At 38.8% G+C, this 17,388-nt stretch overlaps 1 protein-coding gene across 8 annotated transcripts in view; it reads right to left on the bottom strand.

Moving 5' to 3' along the window:
- The window catches only part of METTL25 (methyltransferase like 25), a 103,157-nt gene that overhangs the window by 30,031 nt on the left and 55,738 nt on the right, over positions 1 to 17,388 (bottom strand). For all 8 annotated transcript variants that reach the window (XR_004965889.1, XR_004965888.1, XM_036298167.1 and 5 more), the window contains one exon: positions 12,502 to 12,575. Coding sequence is in view for 6 of the 8 variants with exons in the window: in XM_036298167.1 (XP_036154060.1) it covers positions 12,502 to 12,575 (74 nt within the window). In the remaining 2 variants the exon portion in view is untranslated. The remainder of the gene's footprint in view (positions 1 to 12,501; positions 12,576 to 17,388) is intronic.

The raw sequence follows: 17,388 nt of genomic DNA on the forward strand, positions 1-17,388 counted from the left end.
AAGATTTTGTAGACTACAGTGAAAATATTAGCTTCACTTCCAAGTCAATAAGAAACCATGAGAATATTATGAGCAAAATCTAACTTTTAACAGGTTCATCATGGCTATTGTGGAGAGAATGGACTATAGGGAACAAACTAGAAGTAAGAAGACCAATTAGGAAGTTATTGACTTTGGGTGATGGGCACACAGTGCAATATACATATCTTGAAACATAGAAATCCACACCTGAAACCTATATGATCCTATAAACCAATGTCACCCCAATAAATTTAATAAAAATAAAATAACAATAATCTAGATGAGAAACGATGGTGGCTTGAACCAGGTTGGTGGCCTTGAGGATGGTGAAAAGTGGTAGAATTTTAGATATATTCTGAGGGAGAGACTACAAAATTGCTGAAGGACTAGATCTAGCAGTGTGAGAAAGAGAGTAGTCGAAGACTCCTCCAGGATTTTTGGCCTGAGCAACTGGAAGAATAAGATTGTAATTTACTAGACTAGAGACTTAGGATTTATCAGCATATATGGTATTTAAAGCCATGAGACATGATGAGATCACCTAGGTAGTAGATATATATAGAAAAAAAGCGCTCTAACAATTAGAAGTTTGAAAGAAGAAGAATCAGCAAAATAAACTGAAAAAAGAGAGGAAAAAAAAAGATGAGTATTTTGTGAGGGACTTGCCCTGGTATGAGAGAAGAAGGGCTGCAATAAAGAGTAGTAAATTGTGTGAAATCCTGACAACAGGCCAAATAAGATAAGGATTGGGAACAGACAATGGGATTCAGCAACACAGAAGTAAAATCTGATTCGAATACAAGAGAAAATGGGAGATTGGGCGCGTCATAACCAATGGACACAAGACACTGGGGGGAAGGGGGTTGGGCATGTGCCAGGGGGTAGGGGAGGCCGGGGGAAGGTGAACGGGAGTGGGGGAAAGGAGACATATGTACTACTATCTGTAATACTTTAAACAATAAAACTAAATTAAAAAAATAAAAAAAATAAAAAATAAATAAATAAATAAAAGAGAAAATGGGAGGAAAAACTGGCAGCACTTTGAAGGAATTTTCTGGTAAAAGGGAACTGTTAGGTCGGAGAGAGCCCAGAATAGGATACATGCAGACATGAGATGAGATAATGGACTCCCCCTGGCATGTCTAACAGATCAGCATGCCAGACACAAATACTGGCTTCTCCCTGAATCAACACTGACCCCCACACAGATACTGACTCCTTCCTGAACACCTTGCTGACCCCCTGCAGCTGAAACTTCCTCAACTGAATACCTCAGCTCATGTCCCCGCCCCTCACCCAACCGCAGTATAAAAAGAGCGCTCCCCTCCCTGTTGGCATGAATCCACGTGCCCTGTCTTTGGGGGTACTGGGTCTCCCGGGGACGCAGAAATAAACCTTTCCCTTTCCTTTCTTTTCTGATTCACTGGACTCTCTATTTCTTGCGCCGCCTCCTGAGCCACCTAACCTAACAGGAACAACAGATATAGAATAGTGGTCGGATAGGGTAATGGCATCCAAAGAGCTTTTTCAGAATGTGTGCTCTTAACCAGTAGGATATATCATTTCATTTAATAAGACTGAATACCAGGAGAGCTCACTAGGTGGTAAAAAAATAGATACAAATAACTAATTGTACTATTAAATTCAATAAGAGCCATGAATCATAGATTAAATACTATGAAAGAAGAGAAGAGGGTGAGAAAGAGAAAAGAAATATATCAGAGATGTCTCCTAAACTGGGTTATAAAGAATGCCTAGTGCAGCGGTTCTCAACCTGTGGGTCACAACCCCGTTGGGGGTTGAACGACCCTTTCACGGGGGTCACCTAAGACCATCGGAAAACACATATATAATTACATATTGTTTTTGTGATTAATCACTATGCTTTAATTATGTTCAATTTGTAACAATGAAAATACATCCTGCATATCAGATATTTACATTACGATTCATAACAGTAGCAAAATTACAGTTATGAAGTAGCAACGAAAATAATTTTATGGTTGGGGGTCACCACAACTTGAGGAACTGTATTAAAAGGTCGTGGCATTAGGAAGGTTGAGAACCACTGGCCTAGTGTTTTACCCCCCAGAGATCATGGGAGGAAAGAGTGGCAGAAATGGGGAGAAGGGTATTCCCAGTAGACAAAGGTGCTCCAAGGAAGCATACAAGGTGCAAAATTAACTGCATGGGCAATGAGGCATAATCTAGGCCAGTGTGCACGGATGGGTGCTTGAGGTGCAGAGGAGGAAGAATGCGGTGATGAATTAGGTTGGAAAGGACATTATTAGTGACAGATTAGAAATGACCTTGATGGGATAATAAGGATAGTTTAGTTTTTAAGTATAAAAAAAAGGAATTCTCAAACATCTGAGGGTAGAAAAGTGACATGACTAATTCTGAAAGACAAATGATGGGACTGGGAGAACAGATTAAAAGGGGCCCTCTGTCAGATTAAAGCATGGCCAGCATGCTAAAAAGGAATTACTATTCTTTCTTTTAATAAAAGTGAATGCACTAGATCTGATTAAAATTCTACTCCAGTGAATCCTACACCACCCACATTCTTTTCTAAAAATACAACTGTAAGAGCATGGTTCACTTGTGCAACTTTCCAAAGAGGCGACATTAGTGCAGAACGTTTTAGGAAGAGGTGAAGCTGATGTATACTAAATAACTGGAAACAAGCACGTGTAGGGCAGAAAGTACTAAAATTCATTTGCTCCAGCATCACAAAATCTTGATGGAACTATTTATTTTGTGTTTTTTATATGCTGGTAGATATTAAAAGACTTAAAATATCAAAATTTTGCTGAAAATGGCAATCATTTAAGGGAGCTCCAAAAATCTTTATAGACTACTATATCCTTCAATTTAAAGAATACAGACTTGCTAATTCCAATGTGAACACATATTATGGATTAAATTATTAGCTTTAATTTTGTGAGCCAGTTTTCATTATCTGGTTTTTCACTTTCTTATTTGAATATAGCAAAATAAAAATTAAACTAAGTTATTCATAAGTATAGGCATCAAAATTATATATTCTTATATAACTATTTACAGTATTCATTATGAAAGAGAATAATAAAGTGAGTAAAGTATACATATTTTCCCTGTCCTCTTTCCAAGAGTTTTAAGTGACTTTTACCCCATGAAATTCCTTCTTTGGCATTTTATTCCACTTAGAAAGTTTCCAGATAAGAGATATTTATATAAAAAAGAATTCTCTATAAATGACTGATTTTTAACATAAATATTAGATGCTAAATGACAATTACAATTAATAGAATAAAAATGCCTTTATATTTAAGTCCACAAAAAAAGTTTACTTCTAATCTTAGGCTACATAAACAATTACACTTAAAGAAACTTTCAGAAAAATAATTCAGGTATTCTAAAACAGTTTATCACCAGAGGACAATTTATTTTGGTTAATAAAGAAAATAAAACAAAATGAAAAATAAGTTAAATAAGTGATCATATTTTCTTAGCACTCTTGCTGGCTAGAGATTCCAATCAAGTTAACGTTGATTTACAATGCTAATACAAGGAGCCATGTGACTCAACTCATATTTTAACACCCCTCCCCCCCAAATTTAAATGAAAAAAACATGGTATACTGAAAACACTTACAGACTAGGAATTCAGTTCTAACTCTGGTTCTTTCAGGCTGTATGAGACTTTGGGCAAGCCTTTGACCTCTTTTACCTTAATTTTCCTTAATACTCTCATGAGGTGACTATAATAACTACTCAGAGTGTAATATATAGCTCAATAATGTATATTGTAGCCAATGAGAGATTGCTACTAAACACAAATAAGTATTTATAAGATATATATAAAATATAAAGACTGTCTATAAAATGAACCCTATAGTCAACATCAAACTTGAGAAATAGAATATTAACAGTGTATTAAAACCCCTCATCTTCCCCATCCTATTTCTCTGTTTACTCATTTCCCCATAGGAAATTAAGCACTGAAACTTGCTTGTGTTTACCATTGTCATGTGTTTTTTTCTTGACTTTTTTTTGCCATATATTTATACTCCTAGATATACAATTGTGCTTGTTACTGAGTTATATAAATGGAACCATCCTGCAGGAATTTTCTGTGACTTATATTCACAACATTGATCCACGATGATACATGTAGTTGTAATTCATACATTTTTACTGTGGCATAGAATTCCTTATAATTTATCCATTCTCCTATTAATGAACTCTTTGTTCCTCGATTTCTGTTCTTATAAACATTGCTGCTATTGACTATTCTTGTATACATTTCTAAGAGCACATGTTTAAAGTTTCTCTAGGATATATACGTAGGTGTGGAACTGCTGAGATAGTTATATATACACTAGAGGACCGGTGCATGAAATTCATGCATGGGTAGGGTCCCTGGGCCTGGCCAGTGATCAGGGCCAATCGGGGCCTTCCTTCCCCTGGCTGCCAGCTGCTGGCTGGGGCCTTCCTTCATTCCACGCCGCCCTCTGGTGGTCAGCGCACATCATAACGAGCTGTTGAACTTCCGGTTGGTCGAACTCCCAAGGGAACAATTTGCGTATTAGCCTTTTATTATATAGGATTGTCAACTTTACTAGATAATGTTAACTTGTTTTCCAAGGATTGATTTTTTTCTCCAACCAGCAATGTGGACAGTTCTAGTTGTTGTACATGCTTGCTGACATTTGATATTATAAAACTTTAAATATTTGCTAATGTAATGGTTATAAAAATAATATCCCATTGCTGTATCATTTGATGTTCCTCTGATTACTAATCAAGATTGAGCATCTTATCTTATGGTCATTGGCCATTTGAGAGTCCTCTGTGTGAAGTAACTAATCAAGTCTTTAGACTATCTTTCTTTTACAAAGGTTATTTTTTTCTCTCACAGATTTTCAGGAATTCTTTACCTATTTTGGATATTAATCTTTTGTCAGTTATAGAACTTATAATTAGTTTCTGCCTCTGGTTCCTTTTCTTTTCACTCTTTTTATGGTATCTTCTAAAAACAGAAATTCTTATTTTTAATGTGGTTGAATTTTTAATCTTTTAAGATTTGCTGGTGTATATTTAAAGAAATCATTCCCCTATTTCAAGGTTATAAAGATTTTCTTCAATATTCTAAAAGTATTATAGTATTGCCTTTCATAGTTAAGTTTTTAATCTACTATGAATTGATTTTTCAAATATATTTTTATTGACTTCAGAGAGGAAGGGAGAGGGAGAGATAGAAATATCAATAATGAGAGAGAATCATTGATCAACTGCCTCCTGCATACCCCCTACTGAAGACTGAGCCTGAAACCTGGGCATGTTCCCTGACTGGGAATCAAACTGTGACCTCCTGGTTCACAGGTTAATGTTCAACCACTGAGCACACCAGCTGGGCTGAATTTGTTTCTGTGTTTGTTATAAAGTAGTAATAAAATTTACTTATTTTGTATGTGGTGGGGAGAATAGTACTCTACCCAAAGATATCCATATTCTAATCCTCAGAACCTAGGCATATATTATGTTACATGAAGAGGAGGAATTAAGTTGCAGATGAAGTTTTTTCCAGTCTGCTGACCTTAAGATAAACAGAGCACCCTGGATTATCCAGATGACTGCAACATAATCTCAAGAATACTTTAAAGTGGAAAAGGGAGGAAGAAGAGGAGGTTAGAGTCAGATTTGAAGAGGCTACATTGCTACCTTTGATGATGAAGGAGCCAAGAGCCAAAATACCAAGTGGGGCAAAAGTAGGTTTACAGTTGTTCCTATGGAAAATGCTACTTACTAAATAATAGTTAATACTTAATAATACTTAATAATACTAAATAATACTTAATAAATAATAGTATGAGAATGAAGTCTGGTGTTTCATGTATTCACAACTGTAAATCTATTTGCCCGCCCTTGTATGTAGGCTGCTTTTAGAAGCTGTCAAAGGCAAGTCAATGGGTTATCCATTAGAGCAGTGGTTCTCAACCTGTGGGTCACGACCCCTTTGGTGGTTGAACGACCCTTTCACAGGGGTCGCCTAAGACCATCCTGCGTATCAGATATTTACATTACGATTCATAACAGTAGCAACATTACAGTTATGAAGTAGCAACGAAAATAATTTTATGGTTGGGTCACAACATGAGGAACTGTATTTAAAGGGCCAGAAGGTTGAGAACCACTGTGTTAGAGCCTCCAGAAAAAATACAGTCCTGCTGACACCTGATTTTAGCCCAGTGAAACTGATTTTGTACCGCTAATCTCCAGAATGCTAGAAAAATCGATGTGAGAGAGAAGCATCAATCAGTTGCCTCCTGTGCACACTTGACTAGGGATCAAACCAGCAATCTACACTAATAAAAGAGAAACATGCAAATTAACCATCACTCTGCCACTCCGCTACAACCACCAGCCAATCAGGAGTATGCAAGATGGCGGCGGCTGAGCAGGAGGCTTGAGTTGCGCCCAGTGATGGAGGAAGCCAAGCTTCCTGCCTGCCCTGGCCGGCCCTGGGCTCTGCTCAAGGCTACAAAGTTTCAATTATAGAAGATAAATAAATCCCAGATACCTGCTTCCAGTCCACCCTGGCCTCCACTCAAGGAGGTGCTGAAAAAAAAAGAAAAAGAAAAAAAGGAGAGGCTGGAGCTTGGGTTGCCGGGTGGCGTGGCCAGCCTGAAAACGGCCATCAGCCCCTCACCCAGGCTGGCCAGGCACCCCAGCAGGACCCCCTTACCCTGAAGGGGCTGTGGGCAGCCTGAAAATGACCCTCAGCCCCTCACCAAGGCTGGCCAGGCACCCCAGTAGGGACCCCCACGCTGAAGGGGGTGTTGCCAGCCTAAAAACAGCCATCAGTCCCTCACCCAGGCTGGCCACACCCCCATGGGGTGAGGGTCCACACTGGGGGGCTTGACCAGCCTTCAAACAGCCATCAGCCCCTCACCCAGGCTGGACAGGCACCCCAGTGGGGACCCCCACCCTGAAGGGGGTGTGGCCAGCCTGAAAACAGCTCTCAGCCCCTCACCCAGGCTGGTCACACCTCAAGGGAACCCCTATCCTGATCCGGGACACCTTTCAGGGCAAACCAGTCAGCCCCACCCGTGCACCAGGCCTCTATCTATACTAATAAAAGGGTAATATGCTAATTAGACTGGGAGACCTTCCAGGAGGCCTTCCAGATGTTCTTCTGGACAAAGCCATGGTGGCAGGGCTGAAGAAGAGGTGGTTAGAAGTCAAGAGGGGAGGGCAGTTGTGGTGATCAGGCTGATTGGGGGCAGGGCCAGTTGGGGGTGAGCAGGCCATCAGTGGGGTTCAGCTGGAAGTGATCAGGACAGCGGGGGGGGAGGGAGGAAATTTAGAGTGAGCAGGCCAGCAGGGGGGCAGTTGGGGGTGAGCAGGCCAGTGTGGAGGGAAGGTGGGGGCGAGCAAGCCAGCATGGGGGGCAGTTGGGGGCAAGCACACTGGCACGGGGGGCAGTTGGGGTGATCAGGCTGGTGGGGGGGGCATTTGGGGGCAAGCAGGCTGGCGGCAGGGGGCAGTTGGGGGTGAGCAGGCCGGCAGGCAGAGTGGTTAGGGGCAATCAAGCAGGCAGGCAGGCAGGTGAGTGGTTAGGAGCCAGCAGTCCCGGATTATGAGAGGGATGTCCGACTGCAGGTTTAGGCCCAATCCCTGTAAACTGGCAGTAGGACATCCTTCGAGGGGTCCCAGATTGGAGAGGGTGCAAGCCGGGCTGAGGGACACCCTCCCCCCCACCCCCCGCACGAATTTTGTGCACCAGGCCACTAGTGTAGGTATGTGTCTTGACTAGGAATCGAACCTGCAACGTTTTCGTGCATGGGACAGTGCTCCAACCAACTGAGCCACCCAGCCAGGACACAGTTTTTAATCCATTTTGAATTTATTCTTGTATACATTAAACTAAAAAGTTTTTGCACAGCAAAGGAAACCATCAACAAAACAAAACACAGCCTACCAATTGGGAGAAAATATTTGCCAATGATAGCTCTGATAAGAGTTTAATATCCAAAATTTATAAATAACTCATGTAACTTAACACTAAAAAAATAAGCAATCCAATTTAAAAATGGGCAGAGGACCTAAATAGACATTTCTTCAATGATAATATTCAAATGGCCAATAGACATATGAAAATATGTTCAGTATCACTAGTCACCATAAAATCACAATAAGATATCACCTCATACCAATCAGAATAGCTATAATCAATAAATCAACAAACAAGTGTTGGCAAGGATGTGGAGTAAAAGGAACCCTTGTGCACTATTGGTGGGAATGCAGACTGGTGCAGCCACTAAACAGTATGTAGGGTCCTTAAAATTTAAAAATAGAACTACCTATCACTCAGCAATTCCTTCTGGTTATTTATCCCAATAAATTCAAAACACTAATTCGAAAATATATATGTATCCCTCTGTTCATTACAGTGTTATTTACAATAGCCAAAATATGCAAGCAACCTAAGTGCCCATCAATAGACAAATGGATAATGAAGATGTGGTACATTTATACAATGGAATATTACTTGGGCATACAAACAATGAAATCTTACCATTTGCAACAACATGGATAGATCTAGAAGGTATTACACTAAGTGAAAAAAATCATACAGAGTAAGTCAAATGCCATGTGATTTCACTTATATGTGGAATCTAAAGAACAAAACAAGCAAGCAAACAAATAAAAACAGAAACAGACTCATAGATACAGAGAACAAGCTGATATTTCCAGATGGGAAAGGGACTTTGGGGGCTGGGTGAAAATGGTTAAGGAATTAGAAAGTACAAATTGATACTTACAAAATAGTCATGGGTATATAGTCAATAATACTGTAATAACTATGTATAGTTCCAGGTGGGTACTAGAGTTATTGGGGGGATCACTTTGTAAATTACATAAATAATTATCCACTATGTTGTACACTTGAAATAAATGTAAAATAATATTGAATGTGAACTGGGATTGAAAAATAAAAAAAGAACTAAAATAAAATACTTTAATCACAGTTTAATTCCAAGTGGGGCTCTAGTCCATTTTAGGGCTATTTATGTCTAGTTCACCCTTACTCATACAGTGTGAACCTCCACAGACCTAACTTAAATATGAGTGCTTTACCCGGCCTACACGGTCTTCATCCTAGGTAAGCCATGAACTCTTAACTTTTCTCTCACTGGACTGTTATTCTACTGAAAGCTGTAATGACCTTCTCTGCCCACTCTGTTGACTGGCAAACAGCTGCTTATTCAAGAATTCACAGATGCTTCTGGGAAAATGCAGCCCTAAAAGCTGAGCTCATTTCTCTTGGTTACCATCTTTTCCTAGATATTTGCCCTTAAGTTAAACTTCCTTGATCAGTCTCTAATGTTCTCAAATCAATTCAAAACAAATTTAAATACACTAACACATGTACACACACACCATACACACAGGGGCATGCATGCATATATCCAGTGTTTTTAGTTTTTCTCACAAGGAGGTTTGGCCCTAATTATCTAGCCGACTGTTATGAGAAGTAGGTTTCTATAATTTTCTTTGCTTTTTGCACATGACATCCTAGAATATGAAGTACTGCTGTGTGGACACTATATCCTATGTATCCAGAACCTAATTGGCTGCCTGTCACACAATAAACAATTACTAGGCTAAAAAAAAATAACATGTCAAATTCTCGACAAGTAATTAGAAGGTGTGATTTCATGGTGAGAAAAGAACAGAATCAGTTCGGCTGGCGTGGCTCAGTGGTTGAGCTTCAACCTATGAACTAGGAGGTCACAGTTTGAGTCCTGGTCAAGGTACATGCCTGGGTTGCAGGCTCGATCCCCAGTAGGGGGGATGCAGGAGGCAGCCAATCAATGGTTCTCATCATTGCTGTTTCTATCGCTCTCTCTCTCCCCCTTCCTCTCTGATATCAATAAGAATATATATATATATTAAAAAGAATAGAATCAGATATCATTTTAAGATTTCTAAATGTGGATAATGGTCATACTATTCTCAGAAATGAAAAAAGTCAAGACAGTGGAAAAGCTCGGCTGGTGTGGCTCAGTGGTTGAACACTGACCTAGAAACCAGGAGATCAGGGATGGATTCCGGGTCAGGGCACATGCCCGGGTTGTGGGCTCGATCCCCAGTGTGGGGCATGCAGGAGGCAGTCAATCAATGATTCTCTCTCATCATTGATGTCTCTCTCTCTCCCTTCCTCTCTGAAATCAATAAAAACATTAAAAAAAAAAAAAAAAGACAGTGGAAAAGAGGAATAGAATTGGTTGAAAGTTGACTTTGGTTTTTGGACATGGCTGACTCTGATGTATTCATGAGGTACTTAAGAGAAGCTGTTCAGATAAAACTGAGGAATGTAGATTTGAAGTTCTCAAAAGAGATGGAGCTGGATACAAGATTTGTTGTGAGGGTAATTACTGAGAGGAAATATAAAGAGATAAGAGATGGAAGCTTTGTACAAAACATTAGAGAATACCTAGATACACTTAGGGGATGATAAAGGAGAAATACCCTTAAAGAAAATAGATAAATGTTTAGAGTGGGCAAAGAAACTTAGAGGAATGCAGCTTAATGGAAGATAATGAGAAAGAGAGTTTGGAGAAAAGCAATTATCATGGCCAAATGTGGGTGAAATCAATGAAGCTCTGGGATGAAAGTCGTCCTAACAAATGCCACCCATCTTCTGAGTAGTAAAGGAAGGCAGGAATGTGGAAGGTTGAAGAGATTTAAATTTTTAAGTAAGAATAAAGGTTTAGAAAAGAATGTAGATGATTTTAACTGGTCATTAATAAACAAATTAGTGAACAGATTTGAGGTCTTAAAAGAAGGCAGATAATCAATATTTGAGTGGACATGATTTGCAAAACTTTGTGACATTTTTCAACAAGGTTTGCATCATGGGGTGGGGTCAAGAGACAGAGCTAGTTCTCAGGAAAACAAGAAATTCGCTTATAGATGTTTTAAAGACTGGTAAATCCTATAAAATAAAGCCCTAATATGCAAATCAACCAAACGACAGAATGACGGGTCACTAAGATGCACACTGACCACCAGGGGGCAGGCACTCAATGCAGGAGATGCCCCCTGGTGGTCAGTGTGCTCCCACAGGGGGAGTGCCACTCAGTCAGAAGCTGGGTTCATAGCTGGTGAGAGTGCAGCTGCGGTGACGGGAGCCTCTCCCACCTCTGCTGCAGGCAGACAGTAAGGAATGAGGGGTCCTGGACTGCAAGAGTCCCGGACTGTGAGAGGGATTTCTGAGTGCCTTAAGGTGGCAGGTGGACATCCCTTGAGGGGTCCTGGACTGCGAGAGGGCACAGGTCGGGCTGAGGGACAGCCCCCACTAGTGCACGAATCTCGTGCACTGGGCCTCTAGTAGATGGAAAAGAGAATGGAGATTAGGATACAGATTTGGGAGTTATCTACATAGAAAAGACAGTTGAAACCAACAGTATATGCAGATATTTGTGTCATAAATTCTTTCAGTAAAAAATGATTTCCTCTTACAGAGAAATAACAGCTAATCTAAAGTAGCTTCTATCTTCATTAATATGTGTAGATTAGTTTTTGAGAAACTGAAAGTTTCCTTATTGTAATTTGAAGAATAATCCTATTAAAATTGGTTGGCTATAAAAATTCTAAAATTATAATTAAAAATAAGACATTCATAAAACTTGCTAGGATTACAAATGTATTCTTGAGTACAGCAGTTATTGCATCAATATTATGGAAAAATTCTCCAACCCCTTGCTTTTGCATAAGCAAGGCATTATTTGGGGAAATCAGAAACAGTAACAAAAGCATATGTAAGGCTACTGTTCTACCAGTAGAGACACGAATGGCCAAAATGTTTATAATCAACATCTGTTCTTATTGGTTAAGTGGTTAATGAAGTATTATTTGTGTACCATTTTATTTTTTAAAAATATATTTTATTGATTTTTTACAGAGAGGAAGGGAGAAGGATAGAGTTAGAAAATCAATGAGAGAGAAACATCAATCAGCTGCCTCCTGCACACCCCCTACTGGGGATGTGCCCACAACCAAGGTACAGGCCCTTGACCGGAATCAAGCCTGGGACCCTTCAGTCCACAGGCCAATGCTCCATCCACTGAGCCAAACCGGTCACAGCAGTTGTGTAACATTTTAAATATAACTCCTGCTCCAATGATATTATATTTACCAAATTATTTATATATAACATTTCAATACTACTAAAATTCTAAAGTACATTTTGCATATATTACTTTATCGTTATAACAATCTTTCACAACAAATAGGAATCATTTGAGCCTTCACCTTAATGATTAACCCAGATACAGTTATTGCATACTTCTTTGTTACTTACTGAAATTATGCTCAAATTAAAAGCTTTTCCTACCAATAAAGTGACCCTGAATAAATTTATCTGCAAACTAAAAGCCACTTCACATACAATACAGCAGTTATTCTTATTAAAATAAAATTATCATACCATTTGGTGATGCCATAACAATCTTTAATAATATCCTGAAGGACAGCACGATAGAAGAGTGATTCAGTAGGCAGCTGAAAAAAATGTAGACATATATAAACACAAGAACAAATAACAGAAATCAAATCCATACACGAGAGTTGGGACCATAAGTGAATGTTAAAAACCTGATGTGAAACCTAAGATACAATTTTTTATAATTTTTCCATTCTAAGTTAAAATGTTACCAAAGAAAAATGAGCTAACATTCCAAATGGAGTGCTTATCCTATCTAATAATAGACAAACATGGTAATTAACCATAACTTCGCTACCCTTCCCATTGGCTAATCAGGGCAATATGCAAGTTAACTGCCAACAAAGATGGTGGCTAACTTGCATAGGTAGGTGCAATGATGGGAGGCGAAAGGGGAAGGACGGAAGAATGGTGATCGGAAACCCAGGTGGCAGGAAACAGCCGGGTGGCAGGGTAAAGGCACTTTGCCCTGCCCCCCACCCTGGATCCCAAGAACCCGGGCAAAGGCCCGCCCCCCAGCTGGTGATCAGAGAAGCTGGGCGGGGCAGAGAAGAGGCCGCCAGTGTCTGCCTCTTCCCTGCCCCCAACCCGGTGGTGATTGGTGACCCCTCGAGGCAGGGAGGGACCCAGAACACGGAAGCCATCCTGTCTGGCCGTGGGGGACCCGATCGCATCCCCGGCGGCGAGGCAGGAAGGGACTCAGAACAAACGGAAGCCAGGTCTTTTTTTTTTTTTTTTTAGATTGTGTAATTATTTATTACAAATAAACAGTGGTTTCACATCTGTCAAAAACAGGTCCTCTTTTTACATGTGTGTGCAGGTTTTGATGTACAAGAAAGGGTCATGTGCTTAGTTCGTCTATGCAAAGCTCACAGGTACATCACTAAATACTTTAAAGGCCTAAGCCTTTAGTTGGACATCTCCCGAGGGCTCCCTGGCTGCCAGAAGGATGTCTGACTGCAAGGTTAGGCCTGATCCCCCGGGGAGTGGGCCTAAGTCAACAGGTGGACATCCCCCAAGGGGGTCCTGGACTGTGACTGGGCACAGGCCAGGCTGAGGGAACCGCCCCCCTGCCCCCGAGTGCACAAATTTTTGTGCACCGAGCCTCTAGTCAGTTAAATATGTAGAAATAAACTTTCATAATAAGCCACATCTGTGTAAGACAGAATATATGTGAAAAAGAATGTGGCTTTGTCCTAATGGTGGCGGACTAGAGATGATATTATCTAGGATCAACATCCAGAAAGAGATGGTACTACCCTAAGTAAGGTCACATTAAAAATATGTCTGAGGCCTGAATGATCATAGCATTGGCTACTTGTAGGTTGGAAAAAAAGAACCTTCAATCAACATAGTATCAGAGATTGAAGTCTTGGCAAGGCTTCATTTCCTGGGGAAAAAGAGGTAGGAGGTGTCCATGAAGGTACAAAGGTTTCCCCAAAGGTAAAAAGGAATGGATGAAGACAAGGGCCCCAATGAAGCGTGATAGTTTCACAGAAGCAGAAGGTAAAAACAATATTATATAGTTGACCCTTGAAAACATTATGGTTAGGGGCAATGACCTCCACACAGTCAAAAATCTGTGTATAACTTTTATGTTTCCCAAAACTTAAGCTATCCCTCAGTAATATGAGGGGGACTGGTTCCAGGACCCCTTGCAAATACCAAAATCTGTGGATGCTTAAGTCCCTTAAATAAAATGGCAGAGATCAATGCACACGGTTGGCCCTCCACCTCCATGGACTCTCAACCATGGCTAGAAAACAGTATAGGAATTTATTGGAAAAAAAAAATTCACATACAAGTGGATCCATAGAGTTCAAACCCATACTGTTCAAGTGTCAACACAGAGAAAGAGTGCACAGAGAAAAGGGTATTTTACAGTAGCAATGCAATAGGTACTTTTAATCCAAGAAACTACGAAATTCATTAAACTCCATTCACATCCCCAAAGATCTGTTGATATTGAGTAGAGAAAAATCAAACTCAAAATAATATCCCATGCAGTTATTAGAAAAAAAGAAAAGAAGCAAGAATGGAGGGAAGTCAACAATATTAACTGCTTTTGAGAACTCAAATAAGATAAAATCTAAAAACTGTCCAATGACTTGATACAGTTTTAAAGATAAGAGTTCAGTGAAATGTATATATTCACTGAGTTATCCTTTTGTAACTCCTATTTTTCATCAAAGACCAAACATTGTTATTTTCATCTGCTTCAACTGGAATGTTTGGATTCAGATGGAGTTTAGCACAAAATAAATTTCGCCTGTGTGCTCAGGAAGAAAACCTACTTGCTGTCCCTCTCCCCTATCTAATGTCAAGTTCCTACACAGGGGGCCTCAGATGCTGAGACTCAAAACACCACAAATTGAGAGTTGAAGGTCCACCATTATATCTTGGGTCTTCGCCTGATGGTACTACCTTCTTAAGTCACTGAAGAATGTCTTGTAGGATCCTAATAGAGCACTTTGAATGAACATATGTGTCTTTTCTGGATGGTGGGAGTAGTGTGGAGGGTGATTATAGTAAGAATGGCATTGGGAATACCAGCCCCTGTCTCAATTCTTGCAATAACTCACTAAAAGCAGACATACACACATACTTGAGTGCCCACACAAAAATTTATAACCTTTAAAAGGCACATTTCTTATATAATTTTTTTTCCCAAATGCAACTCCTTGAGACTTCCACTTTCCTTTCCTGAAACATTTCATATTCTAAACATTCATACTTCAAAACATTTTATTCAAAATTTCCAATCTTTGGATATATTTTTAATTTTGAGTAATTTATTTCGGCAGTACCCAAAATTTCTACTTTATCATCTGTGCCTCACTTCTCCTCCCCCTAAATATCCTTCAGTTCTCTCACAAAAATGCTGAAATCACTTTTCATCTATTGACACCTACTCTTATATTGTTCTATTAAAATTCAAGGCATTTTGGGAAATATATTATTACACAAAGTGAAATATTAGTATTACAAGTGGCTTACAAAGTTCTTAATTTGATTAGGTGTAAGAGATGGGGACTTTAATTTTATGTGACTTTTATATAAAACTCCTAAAATAGTTAAAGCTCTCCTTTGCCATGCTTTTGAAAATTATATAAAATTATATCAAGATAACTGAGAAATAAGTGTATATTTACATTGTTATTAAAAATCAATTGTAGAAAAACTATAAGTAAGACCAAGAAATGCATTTTAACAAGAGAACATAAAGAAATGGGGCACATAGAAAAATACAAACAGGATGGAATAAATCATCATTCCCAAGTTACTCTGAGTAAATACGAACTTTACAGCTGTTTCCTAAGAGGAAGGGAAGAGAGTAATGAAGTGCCTTCAAATGTGCATTCCTGGAATAACTAGGACCATCTATCCTGGTAAATACAGAAGGGGGTAGGTGGGAAGGGAGTCAACATTGTCAACATTTAAGCAGCCTAGGCCTGACTATTCCAGGAATGAACTGGATGTGGCTCAGATTTTACTTTCTTTCCTTCACAAGTGATAAATCAACTTTACGCTTTAATGCATGTTAAAATGGGAGGGAGCAGAAAGAGTGCACCATTAGAGAGTGTGTGTATGTGTGTGTGTGTGTGTGTGTGTAGGACATGCATTTTACAGGTCTTATGGAAAAGGTATTAAACTGGAAGTTGGGACTTTGCAATTAACTAAGGGAGCTGGAATACATTATTAAAGTTCTGCTGGGTATCATGTTATGTAAGTTTGGTATAATACCCAACTCATAAGATTGATTGTAAACATGAGCAAGTATTTGGGAAATTGAAAAACATCATACAAATGCTTTGGGACATTATTATGATAAAGGCACTTTCGTCTTCCAGGCTTCTAGGAAACCACTAAGTTGATATGCAGTAGAGGAGTTAGGGCTTTGGCTTCAAAGTCAGAGATTCAAATCTCAGGGTTCACTACTTAACAGTTTCTTCAAATGTATCACAGGATAATAATAGTACCTATCTCATAATACTATGCATATAGTATGCTTCAGTTGATGAAGAAAACTTTGAATAATGCTTTGTAACCTTTGTGTTAGATTTAAATATTATTTTCATAACCATAATTATTAATTATCCATAAGAGCAACAGCAGTTGACATTTATTGAGCATTTACCATGTGCTATATATTGTTTTAACATTTAACATTTTTCATTCATTTAATTCTCACAACTCTATGAAGAAGGTATTATTTCTATTCCCATTATTACTGTTATTATTCCTATTTTACACATAAAAAATTAAGCTACAGAGAAATTATGACATGTGTCCAAGGTCAGTAAATAAGTAACTATTGAAGAGAAAATGCAAACTAGTAGTTGAAGATTAAAGCACAAGCCCAAACAATATGCTCTAATGCCTTCAAAAATTCAGTTTTTATCAATTTTTAGATGGTGACATTTAAAACAAAGTTTTTAGTATTGTGCCTGGTCTAGGGTAAGCACTTAGTAAATGATACTTGTTGCTATTATTTTAAGCTTACTATTTAAAAAATTTAAATTGACATATGATTCTTGAAGAAAAGCAAAGAGAGGTTTCTAAAATTTAAGTCCAATAAGAAAAATTTTGTGAAAAGTTTAAAGAGAACACTTAAAAATAATTTTTAAAAGTTCCTAGCATGTTTCATGAATTTAAGGTGGAGGATTAGGAAGTTATATGGATATTTTGGTGATACATTTAACTTCTATTTTTGTGTGTAAACCTATTTGGCTGTTGCAATTAATGAATAATCAAGACAATAAAGAAAAAAGTTAAAAACAACCAATAGTAATATGTATTTTGGATTACAGTCAGAAAATAAATTTAATACTATACCTTGGTTTTCTTGCTTAAACTGAGCCTATTAAAAGC

The sequence above is a fragment of the Myotis myotis genome, unplaced genomic scaffold (assembly GCF_014108235.1).
Source record: "Myotis myotis isolate mMyoMyo1 unplaced genomic scaffold, mMyoMyo1.p scaffold_m19_p_3, whole genome shotgun sequence".
NCBI lineage: Eukaryota > Metazoa > Chordata > Mammalia > Chiroptera > Vespertilionidae > Myotis > Myotis myotis.